The sequence below is a fragment of the Gorilla gorilla genome, chromosome 5 (genome assembly GCF_029281585.2).
Source record: "Gorilla gorilla gorilla isolate KB3781 chromosome 5, NHGRI_mGorGor1-v2.1_pri, whole genome shotgun sequence".
Lineage (NCBI taxonomy): Eukaryota > Metazoa > Chordata > Mammalia > Primates > Hominidae > Gorilla > Gorilla gorilla.
The window spans coordinates 150050363-150066657 of NC_073229.2; the positions used below are offsets into that span (position 1 = coordinate 150050363).

The 16295-nt window shown below is 38.7% G+C and overlaps 1 protein-coding gene across 9 annotated transcripts in view; it reads left to right on the forward strand.

Annotated features, from left to right (window-relative positions):
• NCOA7 (nuclear receptor coactivator 7) overlaps positions 1 to 16295 on the forward strand; it is a 154254-nt gene that overhangs the window by 93734 nt on the left and 44225 nt on the right. For all 9 annotated transcript variants that reach the window (XM_055391567.2, XM_055391570.2, XM_055391571.2 and 6 more), the window contains exons 4-8: positions 4029 to 4108; positions 7416 to 7523; positions 10261 to 10374; positions 11596 to 11721; positions 14313 to 14497. In XM_055391567.2, coding sequence (XP_055247542.1) covers positions 4029 to 4108; positions 7416 to 7523; positions 10261 to 10374; positions 11596 to 11721; positions 14313 to 14497 — 613 coding nt within the window. The remainder of the gene's footprint in view (positions 1 to 4028; positions 4109 to 7415; positions 7524 to 10260; positions 10375 to 11595; positions 11722 to 14312; positions 14498 to 16295) is intronic.

Sequence of the window (16295 nt, forward strand, 5' to 3'; positions counted from 1 at the left end):
AGGTCAACACAGGTACCCCATTCTTCCTCCCCATTCCAGCTCTTACCTCCAGGATTTATGCAGAAAGAAATGGGCTAGGCTGAAGGACCTGTGTTTTATTCCTCTAGGGGTTTGGTCAGTTTTGTTACAGGTACTCCTTATTGGACCAGGGAAAACCTGCTCTGAAGACTTTATTTCAGAGGTGGGCAAGTATGAGGTTCAGTTTGCTCTAAATGGCTTCTGAGGGACACTTGGCCAACTTTTCCCTTGGCAGTAGATACTTTTGCGTCATTTGCCTCAGGTTCTTGTACACGGGGAGGGTGAGAATTTGGGTAGGTAGAAAGGTCTGTGAGGAGACCTGAAGTTGGAAAGGTCAGTGTCATTGGAAGACAGTTGCCCTCTTTGGGATGGGTATGGATCCTTACCTAAAACACTAGGGTTGGAGCACCATTCTAAAGCACAAAGGAGCGGTCCTTTCCCATGGCAGCTCATGCCTCGTCCTAGATCTCGCCAGGGCCAGAAGCACCTCCAGTGCTTTGTGGACTATGTGCTGCAGCACCCAGTCCCAGACACACAGGACTTCACTCATTGAGACACATAGTTAACCATCTTTTCAACTCACTGCAAAACAATTATTTCTGAGGCAATATGAAACCTTGCCTTGAGCTATAATGATATAAAGACAATTAAATTATATCCTCTTTGCTTCTCTATTGAGCCAACTGTAAAACATAGTATTTGCCTTGTGGCTTTGGCAGGTGCACATGATTTGCCTGGTGTGATGTTACATCAGTGAAAAGTGTTGCCTCACAATCAAACTCATCAGGCTTATTCATCTGTACTGGAAGGTTTATTCAACTATAAATACAAGACAAGGCCAGGTGCAGTGGCTCCCACCTGTAATCCCACCACTTTGGGAGGCCAAGGCGGGCAGATCACTTGAGCCCAGGAATTTGAGAACAGCCTGAGCAACATGGTGAAACCCTGTCTCTACAAAAAAATGCAAAAATTAACCTGGTGTGGTGACATGAGCCTGTAGTCCCAGCTATCTGGGAAGCTGAGGTGGGAGGATTGCTTGAGTCTGGGAAGTGGAGGTTGCAGTGAGTCATGTTAGTGCCACTGCACCCCAGCCTGGGTGACAGAGGGAGACCCTGTCTCAGGAAAAAAAAAAAAAAAAAAGACACAAGACATTTAAGGATGGGTGCATCATCACGGTCTTTACCTCCATGATCTCAACATCTTAGACTCTGAAGGGAAGGCATTTTTTTTATTTTGTTTTGTTTTGTTTTTCCTTTAGTAATATTACATGCTTGACATTTTTCTAGCCTACCCACCTGTGGCAAAGGAAGGTAATTTAATTTTTGTACTAATTCAGGTGAACATAGTTAAGTTTATCCTGAAAGGCTCAGCAAACACGTATTTTTCTTTTGTAGCTGTGCAATATGTAAACTGTCACCAGTTGGTGGCTTTTAGTAGCGCTCCCCATTGGGACCAGAGATATCTAGCTACAGCTTATGGAAGGGCGTTGGCCAGAAGCTGCCAGATATGGGAAGAAGGAAGCATATTGTGGGCTCTAGAAATAGGAAGCTACTTACAAAATGATATAAAGAGACTATTCTGAAAGCACGAAGACCTAAAGTGACAGCTGTTTATGATGACAGCAAGAAGGGCAGAAGTATGCAACAAAGAAAATGGAGCTGAGATATTAAAAGGAATGAACAACACTTAACCTAATCCTGAAAGGAACTATGGGAAGAATTAGCCTGGGGTATTCATCTACCACATAAACAAAGCAAAAACAAACAATTAAAATTTTTCAGATTCTTTAGAAGGAAAGAAAGACGAGTATTGTTAATGTTTTATTGCTTATCTGCCAAGAACTACACAAACTAGTTTTTACATTTGTTCCATCATAAGATTCGTAAAATATGGTGATTGCACTTTTGAATCTCCTTATCTGGAGATCTAAAAACATAGTCAATAGTCCTGTCTTCCTGAAGTAATTTAGGTGTGGTTGCCTGTAGGTAGGGAGATCATTTTTTATAGTCTAGAGGAATGTTCAGGGTCTCTTTGGCTCTGTGAATGGTTCTGATTTGAAGATACGGATGACTAGAACAGGACTGTAATGGAAGCATCTATTTAAATTTATTTTTTCCTCGTAGCTTTAATTTTTAAATAATTTAAAGGAAATATTTAAAAGTCAGATAAATCCTATGTGAATCAACTATGTTCATGTTTCTATGTCACCCCTCAGTCTTCATCTAGGACCCCCATGTTTGTGATATAGATGAAATGATATCGTTGAGACATTTCCGTGTGTGTGTATGTGTGCTGGTAGGACCTCAGACATAGGGGGCTGAGTTAATCACCCTTCTCAGATTGTGGTCTATCATTACTGGTCCAAGCTGGGCTTCTTGTCATTTATCATTCATTCCCTTTTATTCTCGTTCTCCACTCCCATTTCTTCCCCCACTTCACACTATTCTATTGTGTTCAGTGTATATAGGTTTTTATTTTTATGTACCTATGAAAATTATTTATGTGTTTTTTAGTGTCCATCTGTGATGTATGTTTAAAACAGATGGACACTAACATCCCATTCAGTTTTTCTTGATGTAAACCTGTTTACCCTTTTGGTGTATATTTCTGGCTTGTTATTCCTAATTGCTGGAATCTAATTGCTCTGGAATCTCAGAGCTTACCTACCATGCTTTATTTACCCTCTAGCTCCCCATTGCCGTAGATAATACTGTGATGAACATCCTTCAGCAGGTCCCTTATGATGTACATAAAGTATATACCTGTTGGGAGAGGATGCTTATCTGTGAGTTAAATTGCTAGGTCATATGAGCTATATATACTTAATTCTCTGGAATGACTGAACAGTTTACATTCCTTGTAGTGGTTCACATTTCTATCAACATTGGAATTATACAGCTTTCTGATTTTACCAGGCTAATAGGTATAAAATGATACATTGTTTTCATTTGCATTTTTCTGATCACATACAGGTTGGAGCATCTTTTCATGGTTAATTCAATTTTATATTCTTTTTGTCACATTTTTATCTATTGCAGTACGGTTCTGGGGTTTCTGATATCTGAATTAATATATTGAGATGTATTTAACCCTGACAGTTAGGTTGAATCATATGCAGGTGCCAATGGTTGGCCATTTTTGACCTTTAAAAACAGTGAAATCTGGCCGGATGTGGTGGCTGACACCTGTAATCCCAACACTTCAGGAGGCTGAGGCGGGCGGATCACCTGAGGTCAGGAGTTTGAGACAAGCCTGGCCAACATGGCGAAACCCTGTCTCTACTAAAAATACAAAAATTAGCCGGACATGGTGGCGCACACCTGTAATCCCAGCTACTCGGGAGGCTGAGGCAGGAGAATTGCTTGAACCCGGGAGACAGAGGTTGCAGTGAGCCGAGATCGTGCCACTGCACTCCAGCCTGGGTGACAGAGTGAGACTCTGTCTCAAAAAAAGCCCAAAAAATAGTAAAATCCGTGGTCCAACTTAGTATGTTGTTGGACATATTCTTTTTGTTTTCATTGTTATAAATAGTATTGCAGTGACCATATGTTGATATATAGCCTTTTTCTTCTTTTGAATTTGTCATTAGGATAAATTCCTAAGAGAAGGATTACTGATTCAGAATGAACCTTTCTATGGCTATTGTTACATATTGCCAAATCACTTTCTAAAAGGACTGTACTCATTTACATTAGGCATCATTTATATGGTAACTCTACTGGTTTTACTCTAACTTCATAATCATTATACATTATCATTTAAACCATTAGTAACTGTAAACATTACCTCATTGTTTTTATTTATATTGTTTAATTATAGTTAATATTAATCATTTATTCAAGATGAATAGTGTGCTTTTATGAGTATGATCTATTTGTGCCCTGAGTCCATTTTCCTATTAGTGTCTTTTTGTCAGTTGATTTGAAAGTGGGTTTCTATATATGGCAGTTTTACCCTGGCTTCAGTCCCTGAAAATGAAATTATTCATTTACATACAATTTATTCTTCAGATGACAATCAAAACAAAACACATGATAAAAAAGAGAAGAAGATGGTGGTTCAGAAGCCCCATGGGACTATGGAATACACTGTAAGTATAACCAAGGTGGTATAAATGTTTGTTAATAGCACTACATTTATATAATGGTTTTCCCTGACACATCCTGCCCCTTGGCTGCATTCCTCTTGTGTACCCATTAAACAATCAAGCTTCTTAAGACCAGTTTTAGGTCATTTCTTTTTCCTCCATATTTTCTCCCTGGTCAATCTCAAATAAACCAGCGAATTGAGAATGTGAGGGTGATCTGGCTGCAACATCCATCACCCTGTTGACCACCAGCATTGTTTAGGCTGATCTGGCTGACTAGGCAGGTATCCCTTTCTTCCCCCAACACTCCATGTGCATCCCTCTGGAGCTTGGATGAAGAGGATGACCTTCCCCAATAGAGGAGGACATTTCTTGGGTCACGGGTATTCTAGTAACAGTGTTGCCCTGTTAGAACCTCCAAACAAACTGATGACTTGAATTATCTTTGATATAAACAGGGACTACCACTTTTAGGTCACCAACCCAGACATTCTTTCTAAGTTCCAAAGCTATGTACTCACTTGGCTACTCAACATATCCACCTGGTCCTCCATGCTTGGTCGTGTTTCAAGAAACAATGGCTCCATGATTACTACATTTGTGCAGGCTAGAACTTAATTCTTGACATCTTCATCCCCTTACTCTCCATGTTCATTACTACCTTCTGTGATTTTTCCAGCCAGTCTAGGCCATATCTCTTTTTTAACATTCTCGTAGAATCATGTTGCTTAACATAATTTATCTCAGTTTAACATTATTAATTCATTAGCGTGTTGTTATTTTAATCTCTATCTCATGCTTTAATTCATATATCCATGAAGAGAGATTAGACATCTCTTTGTTCACCATTATATTCCTGGTAACTTGCAGGGTATAGATCTCCATATTGTTGAGCAGTAGATGAACAATGCTAGGTGTGTGTTCATTACTACACCTCCACACTGTGTGCCATGTGCTCATCTCTGTCACTGCATCATAAGCTCCTGGAGGCCGGGAGTTGTATCTTATGTATCCTAGGCTTGGCACAAAGTGGGGACTCAGTTGTAGATATATTTTAATTCACTATTAAATAGCACTCTTGAGGAGTGTTCTCTTTGACTTCTAAGAAGAAATTAAGTACTATTGCCATTGCCTGGTTGTATTTTCCTAATGTGTACTTATTTTATAGTCATTATTTGTAAGCAATGCCAGACCCTATATAAGACAGGCAGCAAGATCTAATTCTTTGCTGGTGTTTCTTTTGCAATAGTAAATCTGCAAGCCTCTGCAGAGTCACATTGAAGATCTCTGTCACAGGCTTTCATGCTCAATGCCCTGTGAACGTCTCTAGACATCTTTCTAAAGTTTATAAGCATAGTCATTTTTAGAAAGGATTTGGGATGATTATATATTATATTGCCATTGTCTAAAATATACTGTTGATTCTCATAACACCTAGAATAGTGCCTTACCTCAAAATAGGCACTCAAGAAGTATTGGACTCAATTATTTATTATTAACTGCAATATTACTTCTAAAGCCATAATCATTAAGATCTGTATGTATTTGTCTAGCACCTTTATTCACATGCTCCTCCAAAGAATGGAGAGGTGCTTTTGCCAGGAGTTATTTCCTATAGTATATACTGAATAATTTAGTGACAGTAAAAAAAAAAAAAAATCAAACTCCGAATTAATTAAATATTAACAAGTCATCAAGTCAATAATGCAGGTATGCCTACCTCTCTGTTTCATGTTATGGAGATTAGTTTTATTTGGCAAGTTGGTTTTGTGCTTGTCGTTGGAAATAAAAGGTAACTCATATAATTTTGTGTTTAAAGAACCTGCTAGCACTTACCCAATTGCTTTTATTACTCCTGAGCTGTGGATAATCAAGCATTCTGGCTTAGTTTCAGTCATTTAATGATACCAACATCCCTCTCGGGGTCTGTGCCCTAATTCTACATGTATGTCTTGTCTTTAATAACTGCAGATTTTTAAAGTTTTTCTTACTCTGATCCCCCTATACAGTGTATGTTTTACAAGTTTACTCATAACAATATGAATATAGTACACAAATATATAATACAGTATTAAAAATATTTTTTAACTTTGTTTTTAGTAGAGATGGTTTTGCCTAGGGTAGAAGTAGTGGCATATGTTGTTTACTTTAGTGATTTAAAAAATTATACATACTACATATAATATATCCTAACTTGTTCTAGAAGGGCTTTGAGGCTGTTTCAATGTAATCTGTAACCGTAACCTTTGATTAGTCTGAGACAGTTCATCTAGTAGTTGGACCTTTGATACTGAAGGCAGCGATGGGTTTAATTCTCCTCCTACATCTCTACCCTTTCACCAGTCCCCATCTTCCTTCAGCCTCCTCACATCTCCACATAATTCAAGGTTCACCTGGTGGAGCCAGTTCTGCTTACAAAGAACTTATACCAGTCTTGACCCAGGGCTATCAATCGGAACTTCTCAGTGACATTCATCAGAGTGACCTCCCACTAGCAAGTCTATCTGGCAGCTCTGGTCAGGGTGTTTGTCCTGGGATGTTGACATGACATCAGGGAGCCAACTTTTTTTCTGGGTAGAGCTGTTTTCCTGTGAAGTTTCTCATCTCCTCACTGCCCTCTATTCCTGTTCCTCCTATACTACAGAAGGAAAGAAAAGTGTACACCTAGGACATATGTCACAAGTTTTACAGATTTAGAGAATAATACTAATTTGACCATAGAAAAGTGTGGTTTTAATGATAGTGAACAATTATTGGTAGCTAATCTGAATTTCTTTCTGATTTCCTTGCTTTCACAGTGTTCATTCATCAACTTTTTGAGTACCCTCCATGTATCAAGCAGTGTGCTGAGCCCAGGAGAAAACATTTTGCCAGCTTTGCCATACAAGCCAGCAGTTTATAGTATATGGAAAAGTCATGCAAATAGACAGAAAATCATAAGAGAGAAAGTAGCCCCACTTCCCCTGAGGGTGGGGACTCTGTATACATTGTATTTCTTTTCTTGTTGTAGTCTTCATTACAGCTCATGGACCTTTACTTCATGCGCCTAAGTTGCACCAAAGTAAAATTAGAAATCTATTAGGGGACAGTGAAATTTGAAAATGAGGAAGCCCAGAAATGAATTGCATTTAAGACTTTGCTGTAAAATGATTTTATTAAGAATTGACAATGTATTCATTCTTTCTTATAGTCTATCTTGATGGAACTATTAGTTTATTATTTATTCATGTTGCACATAAATTAATAGTATCTATCAAAATTAATTTTTTTTTGCTTTATTTATTGACTCTTACTTGTTTGATTATTCTAGGCTGGAAACCAGGACACCCTAAACTCCATAGCACTGAAATTTAACATCACTCCCAATAAATTGGTGGAACTGAATAAACTTTTCACACATACTATTGTTCCAGGCCAGGTAATTATACTCTTATTGGCTATAACGCTAGAAATTCTGCATTTATCTTTTATTGCCGTTTTCAGTGCCTCGCTATTGTTTGTCACAGGATTACCATAAATGATAATGTGCTTTGGTTCAATATTTTCTCTCCTTTATTTTTATTTATTTATTTTTTGAGACAGGGTCTTGCTCTGTTGCCCAGGCTGGAGTGCAGTGACACCATCATGGCTCACTGCAGCCTCAATCCCCTGGGCTCAAGCAATCCTCCCGCCTCAGCCTCCCAAGTAGCTGGGATTACAGACATGAGCCACTGCACCCAGCTCAACTTTATGATATTTTCATATTCACAGGATACCTTGGCTACACATGCTTAAAATTTTTTTCTAGGCTGAAATGACAGCATTGCTGTATGGTTAAGAACTTTAAGACCTCAAATCCTGATTGGCATATGTGTTGGGAGCAAACCCAAAATTATTTTCTGAAGGCAATAGGAAACTTTCACCCCTGCCCATGATCCAGGCTCACTTCCATGTTGAGGTAGCACATGTTCTGGCGGCTGCTCACCTCTCTCTACAGTGCAGTCAACTGTTTAAGCATAGGAATTACTCCTTAGATTTGACATTTGGAATGTTCAGACAATTGAATCGCAATCTATGTTACCTAATACTTTTTTTAAGAGTTCAGATGCAAAAAAAATTTACTATTAGTGGAGAATTGCTTGGGAAAAACATCATCCATTCATTACTCTAGTTTAGCTATATAAGATAAATAAGAGCTATATACCAAGATCACAAAATTTTAGTCCTTTGTAAATTGCTTTTTACAGAACTCTAAACTTTGGCATTTGCCATTGACCCATATTGAAGATGCTATAAAAGGCAATACTCCAAAACTGGTTATTGTATTTACTGTTAGTGCATCATAGAGGACAAATAATTCAGTCTAGGATGCTCATTTGTATGAGATTCTGTAGGAGAGTACTTGTACTTCTGAGAAACTTCATTTTTATCTCATGGAAGTTGAATTCTGCTAACTAATGATGTTGTCTCTTTGCATTAATTATATGGAAACTCAGAGTCACTTTTATGGCCCACTTCTTAATGAGTGGTTACCAGTTTTGGTGCATATATTTTTAGTAGTAATCAGTCCTCATCTTATATCCCCCCTTGACTTTGATTTTCCCACTTTTATTTTAATGTGTTTTTTAATTGTTGTCTCAGATATTTTCTGGATTGAAGTGAGGTTTAAATGACTGGAAAGATAGGAGACAGTGAATAACAATATTGATCAGTAATCAGTTGTTATATGATTAGCTCTGAATTCTGTTTTATAACATTAAAGGTCATCATTTTAAGATTATATTTGGCCGGGCACAGTGGCTCATCCTTGTAATCCCAGCACTTTGGAGGCCAAGGTAGGCAGATCAGTTGAGGTCAGGACTTCAAGGACAGCCTGACCAACATGGTGAAACCCCATCTCTACTAAAAATACAAAAATTAGCCAGTAGCCAGGCTTGGTGGTGGGTTCCTATAATCCCAGCTACGGGGAGGCTGAGGCAGGAGAATCTCTTGAATGTGGGAGGTGGAGGTTGCAGTGAGCTGAGATTGTGCCACTGCGCTCCAGCCTGGGTGACAAGAGTGAAACTCCATCTCAGAAACAAACAAAAGATTATATTTGATACATGCCACAATGTAGCATGTCTCATTAAAAGAATATTGAATGACAGGATTGTAGTAATGTTTTGAGAACCAGAATGTTTTGCAGAGGTTGCTATTCTGTATAATTTTTTGGGGTGGGGGTAGTTTTTAGTTACACATAACTCAGACACTGTTGGAAGAGAAAATATTGGGATTATTTTATTGATATTACCTTATACAATTTATCATATAAGGACCTACTGCTTTAGAACTCAGAGCCTGCTTGGAGTTAGCAAGCTGGGTTTGTTCCATTTCTACCTGGCACAGATATTAAGTTTAGAAGCCATGCTTCTCTCTCCTCATTTCACTTATACTATTAGTCTCCCACCCTGGAGGGCTCTTCCCTCTCTCCTATCCAATTTCTACTTGTTCTTCAAGGCTTCAGTTGGACCCACTTTCTTCTCTTGGCCTGCCCAGAATACTTACCCACCTTGCTCTCTCTTTCTTTTCTTTTTATTTATTTATGTATTTATTTTTATTTTATTTTATTTTATTTTATTTTATTTTATTTTTTGAGGTGGAGTCTCCCTCTGTCACCCAGGCTGGAGTGCAGTGGCACGATCTTGGCTCACTGCAACCTCTGCCTCCTGGGTTCAAGAGATTCTCCTGCCTCAGCCTCCCCGAGTATCTGGGACTACAGGTGCGAGCCACCATGCCCAGCTAAATTTTTTTGTATTTTTAGTAAAGACAAGGTTTCACCATGTTGGCCAGGCTGGTCTCAAACTCTTGACCTCAGGTGATCTGCCCACCTTGGTCTCCCAAAGTGCTGGGATTACAGGCATGAGCCACTGTGCCTGGCCTTGCTCTCCCTTTCTTTTTGAGTTCTTGCAGTGTCTGCAGGCATGTTCTGTACCCTTTGTACTACACACATTCATATGCTGAGTATCATTTCATGGATTAGTCTAGAACACCGTAAGTTGCTTATGAGTTTCTTGAAAGCAACCTAGGTCGTAATCATGCACTGAACATGATACTGTGCAGAGAATAACTTCTCCAAACACTCACCAGTGGTTTGCCTGGTTCCTGGTACTCACCCATCTGTTCTCTCCCATTCTCAGGTCCTTTTTGTGCCAGATGCCAACTCTCCTTCCGGTACCTTAAGGCTATCATCATCCAGTCCTGGTGCTACTGTCTCTCCTTCATCATCAGATGCAGAATATGATAAATTGCCTGTATGTACATTATGCACTGAAGTTCATTTTTATTAAAGAGACTTCTTTTGAGTTGTAGAATTCAACATGTTATTTTTCACAAGATTACATCTGAAATTCTCCCTAGATGGTTGAGATTAGGTAATTGGAGAATGCATCCTCTCCAAGGGAAACTTATTCACATTTAAGGTTTCAAAGGCAAAAATGGCCAGACACAGTGGCTCAGCCTGTAGTCCAGCACTCTGGGAGGCCGAGGCAGAAGGATTGCCTGAGCCCAGGAGTTTGAGACCAGCCTGGGCAATATAGTGAGATTCTGTCTCTACAAAATATTTTAAAAATTAGCCAGACATGGTGGCTCACACCTGTAGTCCCACCTACTCAGGAGGCTGAGGTGGGAGGATCACTTGAGCCTGAGAGGTTGAGGCTGTGGTGAGCCATGATCATACCACTGCACTCTAGCCTGGGTGACAGAGTGAAACCCTATCTCAAAAAAAAAAAAAAAGGCAAAAATGCATGCCTTGTGTAAAAGTATGAAGTTAAATTTCCAATGACATGGATAGTTTATTTGTATTCCTCCTTTTTTTAAAAAAAAAAAAACAAATTGAATCATGAGTCTAATATGAATTTTTTCATTTAGGTTACTAGGTTAGTGTTTTTTTTGTTGTTGTTGTTTGTGTGTGTGTGAGACAGAGTCTTTCTCCGTCACCCAGACTGCTGTAGTGCAATGGCACGATCTTCGCTTACTGCAACCTCCGCCTCCTAGTTTCAAGCGATTCTCCTGCCTCAGCCTCCTAAGTAGCTGGGATTACAGGCGCCGGCCACTATGCCCAGCTAATTTTTGTATTTTTAGTGGAGACAGGGTTTCACCATATTAGTCAGGCAGGTCTCGAACTCCTGACCTCAGGTGATCCGCCCACCCCGGCCTCCCAAAGTGCTGGGATTACCGGCGTGAGCCACTGCACCCAGCCCATTTAGGTTAGTTTCTAAAGACATTTCATGAGCAAGTTTTATGGGTTCATACATATGCCTTTGCTTTTTTTTAAAGAAAAAAAAAGAACAGTTTGATTTGGGTATCTGTTATTACATTTGTGATATTTTTGAAGGACAAAGGATATTTACCTTTTTAATGTTCCACTTAAATAGAAATAGTATACTCACAGGGAATTTATGGGGCTTGATTTATACACATAATTTGTTTGAAAAGTGCTTTTATTTGATTTTGAAATTTTTTGCTTTCACAAGGATGCTGACTTAGCACGAAAGGCCTTGAAACCCATTGAAAGAGTCTTATCATCTACTTCTGAAGAAGACGAGCCAGGTGTGGTGAAATTTTTAAAAATGAATTGTCGATACTTCACCGATGGAAAGGTATATAGCAATGTAATTTGTTTCCTTTCCTTGAAATCTATGAAAAACTAAACAAAGTTACAAATTACTGGAACAGAGGCCACATTAAAAGATCTTACCCAAAGTGTCAATTTTAGATTTGACAAGCATCCATTAGTTTTCTTCTGTTGGTTGCCTGGAATTTTACTTATTGAGGTAAATGTTGTCACTGAGTGGAAATGTGATTCTTTGTGATCTTGGATTTATTGTTTTTTTCTTTGAGTTTGGGCCTATGAATTGTTAGGGAGACAATATACTATACATATAACAGCAAACACTGGAGTCAGACTCACTGAATTTAAATTCCAACTCCACTACCCACTAACTCTGAGACCAGGGGCAAGGTATTTACATGTCTTAAGCTCCCATTTTTCTCATGCATAAAATAGAAACAATAAAAAAATTTAACTAATAGGATATGATAATGAAAAGTGATAATTTATGTAAAGAATTTAGCATCTAATCTGGCTAAATAGTAAGCTCTGAACCTGTGTTTGCTGTTGATGATATTGGTATTAATATCTGCTGTATCTTCTTTTTAGTTTTTTGGTTGTTGCTTGATTGTTTTCTGTGTGTTTTTGTTTTTTTGTTTTCACAAAGAACAAATTCAGCTTTTAGTGAGCCTCTGGAGAAGGGACTATCTTGATAACCAGTGAATTCCTGTGGTCATAGAAGACTTCATACCAGTTTTAGATAATAGGAAAAATATGTTATTGATGTGCATTTATAAAATTTGCAAACAAGAATAAATAATGCTTGACATAAAGAAATTTTTTAAAAGACAGCTTTATTGAGATGTGATTCACATAACATACAGTTCACCCAATTACAGTGTAAAATCCAGTGATTTTTAGTTTGTTCACATAGTTGTGCAACCATCACCACAATCCATTTTAAAACATTTTTATTACCTAAAAAGAAACTCCATAACCATTAGTAGTTACTCCCCATTTCACACTCTCTCACCCTATTCTTTCCCTTTCCCTGCCACCCTCATCTCCAGGAGGCAATCACTTACCTACTTTCTGTCTTTCTGTATTTGCCTATTCTAGATAATTTATTATTCCTTCTATCTAACTGTAAGTATATGTCCTTTGACCAACATCTCCCCCATCCTTCTCTTTCCCCAACCACCTACACCTCTTTTTTTTGAGACAGAGTTTTGCTCTTGTCACCCAGGCTGGAGTGCAATGGTGCGATCTCTGCTCACTGCATCCTCTGCCTCCTGGGTTCAAGCGATTCCCCTGTCTCAGCCTCCTGAGTAGCTGAGACTACAGGTGTGTACCACCACATCCGGCTAATTTTGTATTTTTAGTAGAGACGGGGTTTCACCATTTTGGCCAGGCTGGTCTCAAACTCCTGACCTCAGGTGATCCACCTGCCTTGGCCTCCCAAAGTGTTGGGATTACAGGCCTGAACCACCACACCCGGCCCACCCATACCTCTTAGTCATCACCATTCTACTCTCTACTTCTAGGGGATCAGCTTCTTTAGATTGCACATATGAGTGAGATCATGCAATATTTACCTTTGTGTGTTTGGCTTATTTCACTTAACATAATGTTCTCCAGGTTCATCCATGTTGTTGCAAATGACAGGATTTCATTCTTTTTTTATGGCTGAATAATTTGTGTATATATAGCACATTTTCTTTATTCATCTATTGATAGATGCTTAAGTTGTTTTCATATCTTGGCTATTGTGAATAGTGCTGCAATAAACATGCAAGTGCAGATACCTCTTTGAGATATGATTTTATTTTCTTTGGATATATACCCAGTAATGGGATTGCTGAATCTACAAAACTTTTTACTGAGATAATCACTAGACTCATTAAAAGTACCAAAATAAATTATTTGCCTAAAGGAAGTTATCTGTATCCTGCTGTTCATGGTAGATAATATCCGTATGGCCATTAAGGTCTCTTTTATAATTTGAGCAAGCTTCAGACTTCAAAGACTTCACCAAGCTACGACTTTTTGCTTTTAATCTCCATAGTTCAGCTATATTCACTCTGGCTACAAAAGTTTCATGTTCCTATTTATGTTGACTTTTGTTGGATATGGGCTTTCTAAATATTTCAAAGAAAAATATTGGGACTATTCTTTGGCACTGTAACTCTGAAACAGCTGCTCCCTTAGCACAGAACCATGCACTTGTTAGACACATGGTGAAGACTTGCAGAGTGAATTGTAAAGCTCTGTATTCTCGATCAGGTAAGCACTTGGGCAGCCCCTCCCATTTTGCAGACAGAGAACTAGAAAATCTAGGAAATCTGAGATGTGCATGTGAGAACCAGGATCACTCCACAACTGTGCTGTTGCAGCAGCTGTGATAGAACCAGGCTCAGCTGGTTGCCTCAGTGAGCCACATCTGTTTTCTCTGCCTCACCACCTAGCATTGCATTTCTTCAGCCTGTTTTTCTGGTCCTCACAGAGGGGATGTAATTGTCACATAGGATACTGTGGTTCACAAAGTCCATGGAGTGGCCATCTGAGTTAATTAAAGCTCTGTGGTAGTTGCTGAAAGCATTTCTGCCTGAAGTGATTCTGTCCTGTTGCTTTCTCCTGCAGGGTGTGGTTGGTGGTGTCATGATAGTGACTCCTAACAACATCATGTTTGACCCTCATAAGTCCGATCCTCTGGTTATTGAAAATGGGTGTGAGGAGTATGGTCTCATCTGCCCCATGGAAGAGGTTGTTTCCATTGCGCTCTACAATGACATTTCTCACATGAAGATCAAAGATGCCTTGCCATCGTAAGACATTTATTTGTTTACCAGGAAAAAAGGGGTGTTGAGAGAGCTAAATGTAGCTTAAAAATGAGGGCATTTGCATGATTGAGGGATTGTGTAGAGGTGATTTTGAAGATGGAAGACTTGTGCACTGAAGAAAATGAGAAAAATGAGAAGAAATGAAAAGAATAAAATCAATGATGGGAAAAGTTGAACATATAAAGATTAAAGGAGAAAAACAAAGAAGCCGTCATGTAAAAATAGTATTTGTTGGGCTTATTTTTCTAAAAAGCAGTGCACGTTCTTAATGAAATTACGAAGGAAGAAAGGCAGTTCTCTGAAAGAAGTTTATCCAATTATCAATAAGAGAATAATGTTTTCTTCTGGGTTTAATTAAGGAGAGTTATGTTTGTCTTCATTTAACTTCTAGGAAAAGCAGTCTGCCTGATTCATGTCCTCCCTCAGTCCTGCATGGAGAGAGGTTTGGGTCGACAGTGTAGTGGTAGCCACCTTCTCATGCTGTGAAGAGGGAGTAATATCAGTTTGCTTTTTCCCTGAAATACAGATTAATATAACTTCAGTCCTGATTGCTTTTGCCTTATAATGCTGGATTTATTGTAAAAAAGAGAGGGAAGCTCCCCAGGAAAAAAGAGGAAGCGTTAAGAAAGCTCAGGAAATTGATTAACTGATACAGATAATCTGATTTTTACTGTCCTTTTGCTCTACTGTGTCTGTTTCTCTATAAAAGCCAGCAGTAAAAAATTTTAAAAACCTTCAGTGATGGGAAGAGGCGAAGCAGTAGGTCCTAACAGTAAAGAGGGAAACTAGCCCTTGGGGCTTATATGAAAAAAAAAAAAAAAAAAAAAAAAAAAGGAAGTTACTAGGGAGCTATCCCAGACACAAAATCCCTGGAGGTTTATGCAAGTAGATTCCCCTGGACTCCTACAGCCATTAGAATCTGGTCCACTCAGCCCTTCCCCAACCTCAAGCCACTAAGATATCACCAGAACATGGGCCCTGAAGTAGTTTCCAAATTTTGCTGCCAGAAGTGTCTAAATGGGTGGCCAAACAAATAGGGGCATTCCCTACTGAAATAGGGCTCCTAATGGAGTAATACCATTGCACATCTTCAGCCTAGGATATTAAGTATTCTATTTAATAATAGACAGTACATCTTTATATAAAAACTTCTCTCAATGTGAGATTATGTTTAATGATCTCGATTATAAGGGATAATGCCATGATTACAGGAAAAGAGCAGAGTTAAGAATCAGCTTCTAATTTGAAATTATTTCAGGGTTGAAATTATTTCAGGGTTGCACATTGATTCCTGCCTTGGATGCAGGTATATCAAGGATTTTTAGTCTAATGAACAAGAATGTGTGAGAGTCAGTGTGAAATAAACTTTGTATTGTCTTCAGAATTTCATAAGTTGTTTAAAAGTTAAAAATTACTTAAAACATCATTATTACCAAAAGTTTAATGATAAAACAATAAGTACAAATTACCCAGTGGCAACGTGCAATAGTTTTTAAAAGTGGGTATGTGTAAAACTCCTCCATCCTCACCTTCAAGTTTGGTATTTGTGTGAGTGTGTGTATGTGTGTGTATGTGCGCGTGCACGCACGTGCAGGACGTTTTGTAGCTCCAGCTGCCACAGTGAGTAAGAAGGGAACAACTGAAAGGATTGTTGATCATCATTAGGTGCCAGGCTAAGTCTAGAAAACATTATTAACAAACTAGCCAGTTGACAGCCTTATGTATGCTTGGCAACTGCACTGCAGAAAAAGCAGGTGGTGAAATTAATCTCAAGTAGGGAATG